General features: G+C 44.6%; 1 protein-coding gene and 1 non-coding gene across 2 annotated transcripts; one reads left to right on the top strand and one right to left on the bottom strand.

The window, feature by feature from the left end:
- Positions 1-1837: 1837 nt before the first annotated feature.
- LOC128588013 (tripartite motif-containing protein 60-like) lies at positions 1838-3253 on the bottom strand. Its single transcript, XM_053594583.1, has one exon. The coding sequence runs from the start codon at positions 3251-3253 to the stop codon at positions 1838-1840; it is 1416 nt and encodes a 471-aa protein (XP_053450558.1).
- Positions 3254-13937: 10684 nt separating this feature from the next.
- LOC128589490 (small nucleolar RNA SNORA2/SNORA34 family) lies at positions 13938-14073 on the top strand. Its single transcript, XR_008381056.1, has one exon. It is a non-coding gene; the product is annotated as a small nucleolar RNA SNORA2/SNORA34 family (small nucleolar RNA).
- Positions 14074-15082: the final 1009 nt, after the last annotated feature.

Below are 15082 nucleotides of genomic sequence, written 5' to 3'. Positions count from 1 at the left end.
CCGGGCTAAAATCTGCCAGCCCCAGTGTATGTGGCCAGTGATCTAGAGGCTGAGCTACAGGCTCTGAGCCAGCAGGTCCTCTTTCTTTGGCTAACAACCTGCTAGGTGAGCAGCACTGCCCCTGTAGCCTTCCCATCAGCAATTAGCCATACCCTCTTCTTTGTATCTAATTACTCAGTAAATAAAGTTCAAAACACTACAGACACACAAGAGTTTTCTTTTTTTTTTTTGTTTTGAGACAGAGTCTCAAGCTATCCCCCTGGGTAGAGTGCCATGGCATCATAGCTTACAGCAACCTCAAACTCTAGGACTCAAGTGATCCTCTTGCCAGTTTTTCTGTTTTTAGTAGAGACCAGGTCTCGATTTTTGCTCAGGCTGGTCTTGAACTTGTGAGGTCAAACAATCCACCTGCCTCGGCCTCCCAGAGTGCTAGGATTACAGGTATAAGCCATCATGCACAGCCTATACACAAAATCTAAAAGGGTTATAAAAAACAGTGGTATGAAAGCATTAAGAATCAGACTTATGGTTGGCGCCTGTGGCTCAAGGAGTAGGGCGCTGGCCCCATATACTGGAAGTGGCAGGTTCAAACCTGGCCCCAGGCAAAAACTGAAAAAAAAAAAAAATCAGACTTATCAAAAACATGTTTTGCAAACAAAGGTGATTTCCAACATAGAAATTACTTGGTTTCATCATCATCATCTAAATATGGGCAGAATAAAAACATTTCCAAACATGAAAAATCCCTTAATTTTTACAACACTGCAATATTTGGGGCAATGACACTCCAAAATGAAAAGATTAAAAAAACAGGAAAACATAGGAGTAAACATATTTGAAGAGCAGATCTCAGTTCTTAGAATGGTCACAACTATACAGGCCAAGTAGCTACTCCAGATAGGAAGGTGACACACAGGGTGATGGACACAAAAGGAAAAAACTATTAGAGAGTATCTATGGGTTGTGCATTTTTGAGTGTATGTAGGGAAAATACAATTCTCATTATCCACAAAAATAAGTCAGTGTTGTCAAATAATACAAAAAAGCACAGAAAAATTTGATAAGAAATATGGAGGTAAAGAGAAGAATCCACTAAAAAGAGAGCCAATATGTGCTAAGCATTACACTTAAATAACAATTTATACAAATTTAGGTGACTGGTCTAACTAAAAAAAGAACTTATTGGCAATTTTAAAATATTTTATTGGACATGTTAAGTAATATAATTCTCAAAAAATATTTTGTGTTAAAATGCAAAACAGGGCTGCGCCTGTGGCTCAGTTGGTAAGGTGCCGGCCCCATATACCGAGGGTGGCGGGTTCAAACCTGGCCCCGGCTGAACTGCAAACCAAAAAATAGCTGGGCGTTGTGGCGGGCGCCTGTAGTCCCAGCTACTCAGGAGGCTGAGGCAAGAGAATCGCTTCAGCCCAGGAGTTGGAGGTTGCTGTAAGCTGTGTGATGCCATGGCACTCTACCATGGGCGATAAAATGAGACGCTGTCTCTACAAAAAAATAAATAAATAAAATAAAATGCAAAACACCTGACAATTGATATTCAGATCTATGAAGGTGTTATTATGAACATGTTTTCACAGTTGCTAAAAATGAAGAAGAAAATCTATTCTGGTTTTCAGTGGTAAAACTTAAAAAGATTCGCATGGCGCCTGTGGCTCAAGGAGTAGGGCACCGGTCCCATATGCCGGAGGTGGCGGGTTCAAACCCAGCCCCGACCAAAAACCAAAAAAAAAAAAAAAAAAAAAAAAAAAAACTTAAAAAGATTCCAGAAATAAGATTAAAATTACTAGCCAACCTATCCACAAAAACTGAACCAGGTTCATTATCTTTCATAATCTGATACTGAACAGATTTTAAGAGGTTGTGAATCTGTTCCAGTGTAGAAATAAGGCCAAACGGGTTCTGTGAAAGAATCATTAAAAGTATAGATAACAGACCTGTCATTCATGTTGTAAAAGGAGACCTCACCCAAATCATAGTCCAGAAAAATTCCAATCCTATTGGGTCTTACCACTGGCACGATGTGGGCTCTCTTAGGGCCTGATACTACATAGCCACTCCTCATGTATCGCCCAATTGCCCAGAATCCACCCAGAACTGATGGCTGTTCCTGCCAGTTCCTAACAACGTAGTCTTGACATATGCCCAGTATCCATTTAGGCTTCTTTCCCACATCTACCTCCCAGTAATGTCTGCCAGAACTAAATCTCTGAGAAGCCAGGACAGCAGGGCAAAGATCAAATCTCCTTGGGCTACAACTACCTTTTTGCTTCATTCTTCCATATCGTACAACTTTTCGATCCTCAGAGACAATAAGTTGAGGATGTGCAGTGTCAACATCTAGAATCACATCTGCTTGAAATGGCTTGATAATTCTGTAAAAGCCAGAATACTGGGGAGGAAGGCTAAGGCCATGTTTCGTTAACCTAAATGAAAAGAGTTCAGGATATTTTAGCTTTTGATACCTGTGGTTGATACTCTTAAGGTGTGTCAGTAATTCCAGGTCTGACTGCACACATTTGCCATTTATCTCCCTCAGAAGATGTTTTAATGAGGAAACCTCATTTGAAAATGTTACAATGTTTTCATTTAGTTTTGTTAAAATGTCCATCTCTTCATCTTGCATCTGTTTAAGAATAGCCTCTTGTTCATCCTGTAAAAACAGTTTAATTTCCTCAAACTCAGAATTGATTTCTTCTTTCCTACATTCTACCTTCTTTTCCAGCTCCACTGCCTTGCTGCCTTGCAGAACAATCACTTTTTCAATTCGTTCTATATTAGTCTTCAGAGGCTCAATGCTACATTCTAGATTTTTTCTGTGGAAAGAGGCAGCTTTGCTAATGGAGCTAATGTAGTGCTTCTGATGTTTAGTGGAAAAACTGCACTGTGTACATAAGATCTCTAGATCCTTCACACAGAAAAGGGTTTGAAACTGGTTATGCATTTCACACACAGCCTGCTCTTTCTGCCTCTTCCTCTTGCTCCTTCTGATCTGCAGTTGCTCAGCAATTTCAGTCAAATTACGGAGCTGAGGGTTCCTCCTGAAGTTCCCATATGGAAAGCAAAAACGGCAGACAGGACAGGGAAATTCATCGTCTAGATCCTTCCAGGATATACTGAGGCAGGAGTGACAGAAGTTGTGCCCACAGTTGATGGTCACTGGGTCTTTCAAGTACTCCAGACAGATGGGACAGCTAGATTCCTCTTGGAGGTCCACCAGGGCTGTCTCAAATTCCATGGAGCTGTGAACAAAGGCAGTGGATAAGGTAAACTCCCTTGGCAAGGCCTGACCCTGTAGAGCTCAATCCCAGTGAGAAGTGGGTATCTCTCCTAGACCTTGCAAATCAACCAGGTTTCAGTTGCACTTTCCTGGCATGCTGAGGACACTCACTTACTTGTCTTCATTATCCCCTGATCCTTAACTTAGAGAACAATAATAATTCAAACTTGGGCGGCGCCTATGGCTCAAAGGAGTAGGGTACCGGCCCCGTTCAAACCAAGCCCCGGCCAAAAAATGCAAAAAAAAAAAATTCAAAACTTATCAGATTAGCCCATCAGAATCTAAATTTCTTGAAGAAACAAGCAACAGGTGTAATGGAACAATTATTCCTGAGGGTGAGAAACAATTTTTCTTTTGAGACAGAGTCTCACTCTGTCACCCAGGCTAGAGTGACGGTGTCAGCTTAGCTCACAGCAACCTCAAATTCCTGTCTGCCTCAGCCTCCCAAGCAGCTGGGACTACAGGTGCCTACCACAATGCCTGCCTAAGTTTTCTGTTTTTAGTAAAGATGGGCCTCACTTTTCCTCAGGCTGGTCTCCAACTCCTGGCCTCAAGCAATCTTCTTACCTCAGCCTCTTGAGTAACTGGGACTATAGGTGTACACCATAATGTCTGGCTAATTTTTTTTTTCTTTGTAGAGACAGAGTCCCACTTTATGGCCCTCGGTAGAGTGCTATGGCATCACACAGCTCAGAGCAACCTCGAACTCCTGGGCTTAAGCGATTCTCTTGCCTCAGCCTCCCGAGTAGCTGGGATCACAGGCGCCCGCCACAACGCTTGGCTATTTTTTGGTTGCAGTTCAGCCGGGGCCGGGTTTGAACCCACCACCCTCGGTATATGGGGCCGGCGCCCTACCGACTGAGCCACAGGCGCCGCCCCTGGCTAATTTTTTCAATTTTGAGTACAGATGGGTCTTGCTCTTACTCAGGCTGTTTTCCAAGTCTTGACTGAGTTCAAGGGATCCTCCTGCCTGGGCTTCCCAGAGTATGAGGATTATAAGTGTGAGCCACTGTGCCAGTCCTGAGAAACAACTTTTAATTTCAAAATCTACATGCTTTAAAATGAAAGTATTTCAAATTGTATATAAAACCAGCACATTGTACTCCATAATTGCACTAATGTATACAGCTAATTTTTTTTTTTTTTTAAGAGATAAGAGTCTTATTTTGTCGCCCTCGGTAGAGTGCCAAGGCATTACAGCTCACAGCAACCTCCAGCTTTTGGGCTTAGGCGATTCTCTTGCCTCAGCCTTCCAAGTAGCTGGGACTACAGGTGCCCGCCACAATGCCTGGCTATTTTTTGTTGTAGTTTGGCTGTGGCCAGGTTCAAATCTGCCAACCTCAGTACATGGGGCCGGTGCCCTACTCACTGAGCCATAGGCGCCACCCCACACAGCTATAATTTAATAAAAAAATAAAAAAAAATAAAAAACCCTGTTTATTCCTTTTGAAAAAAATAAAAGATAATATCATATTAGGTCGGACAAGATCACAAATAAGTGCAACAACTATTGGGTAACAATTAATGGGAAAAATGAGGCATTCACACAGTCTCAAAGCATCACACTAGGATGGTATTTTATTTCATTTTATTTTAGAGATAGAGCCTTAGTCTATCACCCTTGGTAGAGTGCCATGGCATCACAGCTCACAGCAACCTCCAACTCCTGGGCCTAGGTGATTCTCTTGCCTCAGTCTCCAGAGTAGCCGGGACACAATGCTTGGCTATTTTTGTTATTGTTGTCACAGTTTGGCCAGGGCTGGGTTCAAACCCGTCACCCTCAGTATATGGGGCTGGCATCCTACCCACTGAGCCACACGCACCGTCCATGGATGGTATTTTAAAGAGGAATAAAAATAAGTACCTTTATAATGTAGAAATCCAGGGAATATGACTTTAACCAATGATGAGACAAACTAATGACCTGCAATGGAAAGTCATTACTGTATATGGAAAAATGTCTGCAAAAATATATAAACCTAGCTGATTCTAATCACAGGAAAACCACCACCAACACCCAAATCTTATAAGATTGAACATGACAATGTTGTCCAACTGCACAAATATGAACATAATTGAAAAAGAAAAAGCAGCCAATTTGTCCTAGATTAAGAGACTAAATTAACAATAGTAATACATAATCTTAGCTTGGATTCTAGACTGGGGAAACAGTTGCAATAAAGCGGATATATAGGATAATGGGAAAATTTGAATATGTATTATTTATTAGATAATAATATATCACAGCTACATAAGAAAATGTCCTTCTTCTTAGGAAATACATGTTTAAGTATTTAGTGGTGAAGAGGTCATGATCTTTGCAGATACCTCTCTTCCTTCAGGTCACATTACAAATCCTATCTTCTGCTCACAACTTGACTGCCTCCCATTCACTCCCAGTCTCTCACAATCCCATCTCTCTACTAACACACTCAGTCATAATCTGAAATGGCTTTTCTTTGTGTATTTGTGTTTTGGATTCTCTTTGGCCTTATCTGGCAAATGAGATAGACTATAGACTAGAACTAGACATTTAGTCTACCCTATTCATTGAGAAGTAGTAGAAAATTAAATATTTTAAAAAGACAAAATTTAGGTATCATAAGATGGAAAAGCAAGAATCCAGTGTACTCAATTCTGATATGAGTACAACTGATGCTAGTACGTGGTGGGGGTTAGGGAATTGGGGGAGTGGAGAGAGGGAAGGAAGGAGTGGGGTGGGAGAGTCATTGTGCGTGACACACATCTTGGGGGTGGGGCACAATTATAAGAGGGACTTTACCTAACAAATGCAAACAGTGTAACCTGTTTCTTTGTACCCCCAATGAATCCCCAACAACAGAAAAGAATTAATGTTGAACACATTTAGTTTAACATAACCATAAAAAGACTTAACTCTCATCATTCTGAAATGAGGGAATACAAATTAAAATGATACTGTCTCTTATCTGGATCAGAAAGACAAAAGTTATTAAGGATATTATATTTAAACATGGACTTATGATAGCTAATTATAACTTACTAGTAAAAAAACTGCATATAATAAAGACTTATAATGAAAAAGTAGAAATGCACACATTCTGAATACAGACTTTTTAATGGAAAAATGACATGAAGTTTGTAACTTTGTTCAAAATAAAATATGTATGTAATTTTACACATGTATACATCAATATACAGAAATGTATACATACAGAGTAAGACATCAGAGTGCATCATCCCAAATGTTAACAATTTGAAACTCTAGACAAGAAATATACTATTCTTTCAGTATCACTGTACGGCTCTTTCTTTCTTTCTTTTTTGAGACAGAGTTTTGCTATGTTGCCCTCAGTAGAGTACTGTGACATCAGAGCTGACAGCAACCTCAAACTCTTGGGCTTAAGCGATTCTCTTGCCTCAGCCTCCCAACTAACTGGAACTACAGGTGCCTGCCACGATGCCCGGTTATTTTTTGTTGCAGTTGTCATTGTTGTTTAGCTGGCCCAGAGCTGGCACCCTACACCTTGAGCCACAGGTGCCACCCTCGATTTTTCTTTTCTTTCTTTCTTTCTTTTTTTTTTTTTTTAAGAGTCTTTCTCTGTCACCCATGCTAGAGTGCAGTGGCCTGATCATAGCTCACCACAACCTCTTAACTCCTGGGCTTAAGCAATCCTCCTGCCTCCCCTCCCAAACAGCTAGGACTACAGGCATGCATCACCAGGCCCCGCTAATTTTTTTCTTTTTTTTTTTTTGTGAGACAGAGCCTCAAGCTGTCACCTTGGGTGGAGAGCCGTGGCATCATAGCTCACAGTAACCTCCAACTCCTGGGCTCAAGCGATTCTCCTGCCTCCACCTCCCAAGTAGCTGGGACTACAGGCCCCCAACACAATGTCTGGCTATTTTTTGGTTGCAGCCATCGTTGTTGTTTGGCAGGCCCGGGCTGGATTCAAACCCAGCAGCTTAGGTGTATGTGGCTGGCGCCTTAGCCGTTTGAGCCACAGGCACCGAGCCTGCTCATTTTTTTTTTAGTAGTGATGGGATCTTGCTCTTGCTTAGGCTGGTCTTGAACTCCTGAGCTCCAGGGATCCTCCCATCTTGGCCTCTCAGAGTACTAGGATTATAGGCATGAGTCCTACACAGGACATTTCTCATGTTTGTGTTTGCAGCAAGTGCCTTGAGAGAACAGAAAGGGTGTCACTGTGGGACAAAGACAAGACTCGCTATATAAATGGACTCCCACCCTCTGTGTTCACTGCCTTGATGAAAAACCCTTATTGTGCATAGGATCTAACATGGTCTGGTCTCTGCATATCACCTGTGGGATGCAGAAGGTATAGGGAACCAACACAAATATGATGTTCACGCTGTTGGCTGTGCCAGGAGTAACAAATAAAAAAATTCTTTGTCTGTGACCCAAGAGTGCTGTGTCTCCTAGAAGCATCTGTGAAATATTAACAGGCTAGCCGGCTGTTGTGGCGGATGCCGGTAGTCCCAGGTACTTGGGAGGCTGAGGCAAGAGAATTGCTTAAGCCCAAGAATTGAGGTTGCTGTGAGCTGTGATGCCACAGCACTCTACCCAGGGTGACAGCTTGAGACTCTGTCTCAAAAAAAAAAAAAAAAAAAAAAAGAAATATTGACAGACTAACTTATAAGCCTGCAAATAGAGTAAAATCTCAAACCCTGACAATTATTATGTTCAATTTTAAGTGTGGAATTTCAATTTATAAAAATTTGAGAAGGCTGAGTGAGATGGCTCCCAACTGTAATTGTAGCACTCTGGGAGGCCAAAGTGGGTGGATCACTTGTGCTCAGGAGTTTGAGACCAGCCTGAGCAAGAGTGAGACCCCATCTCTAAAAATAGCTAGGCATTGAGGCGAGTAACTGAAGTCCTGTAGTAGGAGACTAAGGCAAAAAAATCATTAACCCCAAGAGTCTGAGATTGCTGTGAGCTCTGATGTCACAGCACTCTATGGAGGGTGACAAAATGAGACTGTCTCAAAAAAAAAAATTGACAGGCTTCTATTTTTCAATAGTGAGGAATTATACGAAATAAATGATAGTGCCCTTCAACTCTTTCAATGTAACTTTTCATAGGTAGCAATGTCTCTGCATGAGGTTCTAATTCTTGTTTTAAAATACCTTATCTAATGCAGGTGTTTGGGCTGCGTAAATGGGGAAGTCTTAAAAAATTGTGGACAGGGTGGTGCCTGTGGCTCAAAGAGGTAGGGCGCCAGCACCATATGCCGAAGGTGGTGGGTTCAAACCCAGCCCCAGCCAAAAACTGCAAAAAAAAAAAAAAAAATTGTGGACAAAGCAATACAGCCAGTAGTTTGCCTTTTTCCCATAGACTCCAATTTCCCTAACCCACCTTCCAAGCTCAGGCCATTTTCCTAGTCCAAGCTACAAACATCAGCCCTTCTATTGTAACTACCTTCTTGCTCTTGACAAAGAATTTCTCTAAACTCTAGCTAGGCTCTTCTGAAGCCTTTTCTAAACTAGACCTCAACCTTGGTCTATAAAGTCTTGAACAAAATACTAACACAGTTGATTAAATCCTATCAACTTAAGCCTACATTCCTAGGATGACATCAGCCCCCTTTAAAGTGCCTAGCTGAGAAAATTCAAGGTGCCAAAACAATTGTTTATTCCAGCTAACATCTGAAGATGGGGCCTCTGTCTCCAGCCTCTGTGGGAGTGTAGGAGTTTAACTTATAAGCTGGTGAGGAAACCTAGATGTTTTACACTAGGTTTCGCTTTCTCACTTTTTCTAATTTTCCACTTTCCTGACTCTACTGAACTTCTGCTCACATCCTCTGTGTCCTCATTCTCCCTTTAAAACACTCAGTCACCTCCGTATAAATCAAAACTGAGCTCTTGGCTCCCTACCTATGGCTCAAGTGGCTAAGGCGCCAGCCACATACACCTGAGCTGGTGGGTTTGCATCCAGCCTGGGCCCACCAAACAACGATGGCTGCAACAAAAAATAGCCGGGCATTGAACACCTCACATATAACTTTAAAAAAAAAAAAATAGCCGGGCGTTGTGGTGGGTGCCTGTAGTCCCAGTTACTTGGGAGGCAGAGGCAGGAGAATTGCTTGAGCCTAGGAGTTAGAGGTTGCTTGATCTGTGATGCCATGGTCCTCTATGGTGGGCGACAGCTTGAGGCTCTGTCTCAAAAACATATTACTAGTTAAAATCCATCCTTAACAGTTTACCTAGTGTCTGGCATTGCTTATCTTTCACGGACTCCCATCACCTCAATCAATTCCATAATTCTATGGCTTTGGAAATACAAACCTAATCCCACTGCCTTGCAATTTCCTACTTTGCAACAATAACTTGTCTTACTTGAACAATTACTAGACCAACCAACCTTTTTTTTTTTCCTTGCCCTGGGTAGTGTTGTAGCATCATAGCTCACAGCAACCTCAAATTCCTGGGTTGAAGTGATCCTCCCGCCTCAGCCTCCTGAGTATCTGGGACTACAGGTGCCTGCCGGAATACCTAGTTAATTTTTCTATTTTTAGTAGAGACTGGGTCTGGCTCTTGCTCTGGCCTCCTAAGCTCAAGGGATCCACCCACCTCAGCCTCCCAGAGTGCTGGGATTACAGCCGTGAGCCACTGGATGTGGCTAACAACCAACATCTTGACTAAACTGTCTTTTCCTGGCTCCACTTTTCTATCACACCGAAGATCATAGCTACCATTTTACATTTCTTTTGTCAACCTTTGGTTAAAGACTGTAAAGTGTAAGGCTCATGGTGTGAATACCTTCCCATTTTTCTCAAAATTGTGTATTACCTACTCTCATTCTATGTAGGTTAAATGTGAGTTCCATAAATATTAGTACTTAGCATTATAAACGTTACTATTAATGGAGATCTGTGGTAGACATCTCGCTGTCAAAAATACTTATTTTTCATTTCCTTCTGTAGCCCAGGTTGAGGGGCACTGGCACAATCACAGCTCACTATGACCTTGAACTCATGGGCTGGAGATATTCCAGGCTAAATCTCTTCCGTAACTCGGAACACAGGCTGCCACCACCAGGCTCACCTGGCTAATTTCTCTCACTGTGTTGTGCCCAGGCTGTTCTAGAGGTGCTGGTCTTAAGTGATCCTCCCCACTCCGCCTCCCAAAGTGCAGCAATTCCAGGCCTGAGTTACCAAGCCTTGTCCCTCTATTACTTTAGATAATTCATTAGGCAGGCTGAGGTCCATTCGAACCTACTTTAGATAATTCTTTACATAACTGGGCCTTAGACTGTCTCATCAGCAAACCTTAAGTACATAGTCATTTCCTACCGGCAGGATCCTCCTGAGGACAAAAGGAGATTAAATCCGACAGGCAGGCGCCAGCGCAGTAGGGGCGGAGACCCTTCCCTCACACAATCACCGTGATCCTTCGGTGGCTGCGCGGCTGCTTTCTACACCGGAGCTGAGGTCGGCGGTGACCTCACGGGGTCCCACCTCCTCTCTGCCTTCAGAGCTCCAGCCACCCTTCCGCCTCGGCCTCCCGAGCAGCCGGGACCGCGGACCGTCACCACCACGCCCGGCTAACTTTTAAGCATTTTTGGTGGAGACGGGATCTAGGTACGTTGCCCAAGCTGGTCTCCAAATCCTGGCCTCAATGGAGCCTCCCACCCTGGCCTCCACACGGAACGCTGGGACCACAGGGGCGAACCGCCGCAGAGCCTGAGGAGGCCGCTGGGGGCCGCCGCGACCCCGAAGTTTGGGCACAGCCAACGTTCAGGAGGCCCCTGTCCCGTAAAGCCTCCCGTCAGGCCCTCCTGGACCAGTCCTGAGGCCTTCGCAGCTTACCAGGAGCAAGTGGGTCAGGGGCTCAGGACCGAGGTTGCACAGGACTCACAGAACAGCAGTGGCGCAGGACTGAGACGTGGAGTCCCCGCGCTGCGCAGTTCTGAGATGCGCACTGAGTAGGCGTGGCGATGGGCGGGGTCCCTGGACTGGGCGGGAACGGTCCGCGCATGCTCAGTGACCCGCGGCGCGGGGTGGTGGTGGCGCGAAACCTTGCCCCGGGCTGAAGGCGGCTTCAACTGACGCTACGAATCCCAATGGTTAGCTTTTCAGTTTTTATTCCTATGAACTACTTGAGGGTCGAAGTAAGGCCAGGACATACTGATTTCAGGCTGGTTTTGTTTTTTAGTCCTCTTTAGGTTCTAGATTCAGACTGGTTTTATTTTATTTATTTATTTATTTTGAGACAGAGACTCAAGCTGTCGCCCTGGCATCACAGCTCACAGCAACCTCCAACTCCTGGGCTCAAGCGATTCTCCTGCCTCCGTCTCCCAAGTAGCTGGGACCACAGGCACCCGCCACAACGCCCGGCTATTTCTTGGTTGCAATCGTCATTGTTGTTTGGCGGGCCCGTGCTGGATTCAAACCCGCCAGCTCAGGGTATGTGGCTAGAGCCTTAGCCGCTTGAGCCACAGGCGCTGAGCCTCAGGCTGGTTTTAAAAGCTTTGTGACCACGTCTTCTGATGGGTAAGAGAGTGGAGACCTCTGCAAAGGAGCTGCCTGCCTCGTCCGGGATCACCAGGTGGAGCAGAAGAGGGAGTGGTTTTCAAATGCAAGAGGAAGGGTGGTCTCCTTGGGTCAGATTGCATTTATATTGAGTTGCTGGGTTGGTCCCACCCTGTGGATTATGCCCACGGCCTCGGGCTCACCAAGGTCTCCTCTGAGGATGTGGCTTTTGAGTGGATGTCAGGGGATGAATATGAGTTTGTTGGACAAATATGATTTCACAATCTTTAAGGCTGATTAATAATTGTACGCCCTTTGGCCGGGTGCTGTGGCTCACACCTATAATCCTAGTGATACCGGAATTTCCCTCTTCAGTAGGTTCTTGGTCTTGGTGATTCCAAGAATGAATCCGCGGACCACAGAACAGTGGTAAGACAGGATTTATTTACAGAAAAGAATACAGAAGTGCCAGAACTCCTGGCAGAGAGAGAAAAGTCGAGTCAGGAGAAGAAAGCTCTTTCTCTCCCTCTCTGTCTGTAGGCTCTTTGTCTAGGGGTATATTTAGTCGCATGGGGGCCTCTGTAGTTACATTTAGTGGGGCTTGATAGTTACACGTAGGGTGTCTGGGACATGTCTGGAACAACATGTCTGGGTGGCAAATGAATGGCTACAATCCCTTTCATTCCCAGCCCTAGGAAATAGGGACCCCCTGCCCACCTTCCACCCCGTTGGTTCTGCTGCTTACTGCCATGCGGCAACATCACCAAGGCAGAGGCAGCGGGTCCACAGCACCCAGCTGCAGGAACTGGCTGGGATGCCATTTGTTCTGTACCACTAGCACTCTGGGAGACAGAGGCAGGTGGATTGCTTGAGCTCACAGGTTTGAGACCAACTTGAGCCAGAGCCAGACCTCATCGCTAAAAATAGCGTTGTGGCGGGTGCCTGTCATCTCAGCTACTTGGGAGGCTGAGGCAATAGAATTGCTTAAGCACATAAGTTTGAGGTTGCTGTAAAGTGTGATGCCACAGCACTCTACCGAGGGTGACAAAGTGAAACTCTGTAATAATAATGATAATTAAAGTAGGCCCTCCTTAATTTTTCCAGCTTGGTACATGAAGCGCTGAAAGAGGCTAATGTTTGCAAAGGAAATCATACAGTTGGCATATTGCTTTTCTTTTACTTTTCCTTTCTTCCTTCCCTTTTTTTTTTTTTTTCTGAGACAGTGTCTCAAGATGTTGAGACATTGCCGTAGCATTATAGCTCACAACGACCTCCAACTCTTGGGCTCAAGTGATCCTCTTCCCTCAGTATTTCTATTTTTAGTAGCGCGAGGCTCTCTTTTTACTCAGACTGGTCTGGAACTCATGAGCTCAAGCTATCCGCCCGCCTCAGCCTGCCTGAGTGCTAGGATTACAGGAGTGAACCACCTCCCCAGGACTGGCCTTTCTTTTTATTCCTTCTTTTCTCTTATTTTCTTTCTTTCTTTTTTTTTGAAATGAGTCTCACTTTGTTGCCTTCAGTAGAGTGCTGCGGCATAGCTCCAACTCTTGGGCTCAAGCAATTCTCGTACCTCAGCCTCCCAAGTAGCTGGTACTACAGGCACCTACCACAACGCCCTGCTATTTTTTGTTGCAGTTTGGCCAGGACTGGGTTCAAACCTGCTGCCCTCGGTATACGGGGCTGGCACCCTACTCACTGAGCCACAGGTGCCGCCCTTTTTTTCTTTTTTTAAGACAGAGTTTCACTTTGTTGCCCAGGCTATAGTGCTGTGGTGTCAGCCATGCTTGCAGCAGCCTCAAAGTCCTGGGTTCAAGCAATCCTCCTACCTTGGCCTCCAGAGTAGCTGTGACTACAGGTATGAACTACCTTGCTGGTCACTTTTCTATTGACAACATGAGACTAGTTTCCCAGAAGTATAGCCAATTGTGGTGAGGTTTGGGATCTGATGGAAGAGTGGGGAGTGGGAACAAGGACCAATGAGTCAGAGCTTCCCTGTCTTTGGTACTGAAGAGGCAGAGAAGAGGGTGAGTTCTGTCCATAGGGGCCTGTTGTTTTCCCCTGCTGACTGCGTCTGGAGTCAGTCAAGTGAAACACAGGAAAGGAGACTCCCTAAAAACTTCTAATTCTGAATAGGGCTTGACGTTACCCTGTTGGTGAGTCAAGAAGTGGAACTAGCATTGGCCCTGAATCAAGGCCAGCAGTTTGCTGAAGCTGTTGGTTTCAAGCAGGAGCCTAAAGAATTATCTTTCTATGGTCTGTTGGCCATTTCAGAACTTTGGAAATGTAATGGTCAATTTATTAGAAACAGTATGGGGTGGCACCTGTGGCTCAAGTAGTAGGGTGTCAGACCCATATGCCGGAGGTGGCGGGTTCAAACCCAGCCCTGGCCAAAACCCACAAAAAAAAAAAAAACAATTTGCAAAGAAAGAAACAGTATGAGTCATTGGTGATAGATGTAGGCTAGTGTGATTTGTAGTCTTAATACTAGGGTTCCAAAATACCCATAAAGTATTATTATATTTATCTCACAAGGATATTTAAGTTACTCATTAGAATTATAATACTGTTAAATCTTAATTACAGCTCCCCAAAATGACTGTGGGTTTTTACCCAAAATACAAAGACAATTCTACAGTATGAACTTCAAAAAAAAAGAAGTGGAACTAGGTTCTGCTCTGCAAGGACAGAAGGAGCTGAGAGTTCCCCGTAACCCCTGACCAGTGCACCCAGGGCAGTGGCCCAGCCCACACTGAGCCACTGCAGAGAGCAGAATAGCTGACCCAGGAGCCCACCAGGGGCCACAGATCAAGACTCGTTGAGGCCTGGAGCCTTTGGCTGGGCTTGAACTGAGGACAGTATCCATGTGGGAGGAACCTTGCAGAGCTCAGGTTTTTTATTTTATCTGAATTCATTTTATTTTTCTTGGGGGGGACAGAGTCATTTTGTTGCCCTTGGTGGAGTGTTGTGGTGTTACAGCTCACAGCAACCTCAAGCTCTTGGGCTCAAGTGATCTTCTTGCCTCAGCCTCCCAAGTAGCTGGGACTACAAGTGCCCGCCACAATGCCAGGCTATTTTTGAGAGATGTGGTCTCGGTCTCACTCTTGCTCAGGCTGGTTTTGAACTCCTAAGCTCAAGCTCCACCCACCTCAACTTCCCAGAATGCTAGGATTACAGGTGTGAGCCACTGTGCCTGGCCCACTTTTGACTCTTAAACCAAGTATTGGGATTTTTTTTTTTTTTTGGTTCATGTTTCTTATTACTTCCCAATGCCTGATGTAACAGATTCAGAACATCAATAGCCATGGCCCACTAGAAGCCAGGG

Source organism: Nycticebus coucang, chromosome 6 (assembly GCF_027406575.1).
Source record: "Nycticebus coucang isolate mNycCou1 chromosome 6, mNycCou1.pri, whole genome shotgun sequence".
NCBI lineage: Eukaryota > Metazoa > Chordata > Mammalia > Primates > Lorisidae > Nycticebus > Nycticebus coucang.
The sequence above is the reverse complement of the archived record's forward strand: the minus strand, read 5'-3'. Positions and strand labels throughout refer to the sequence as shown.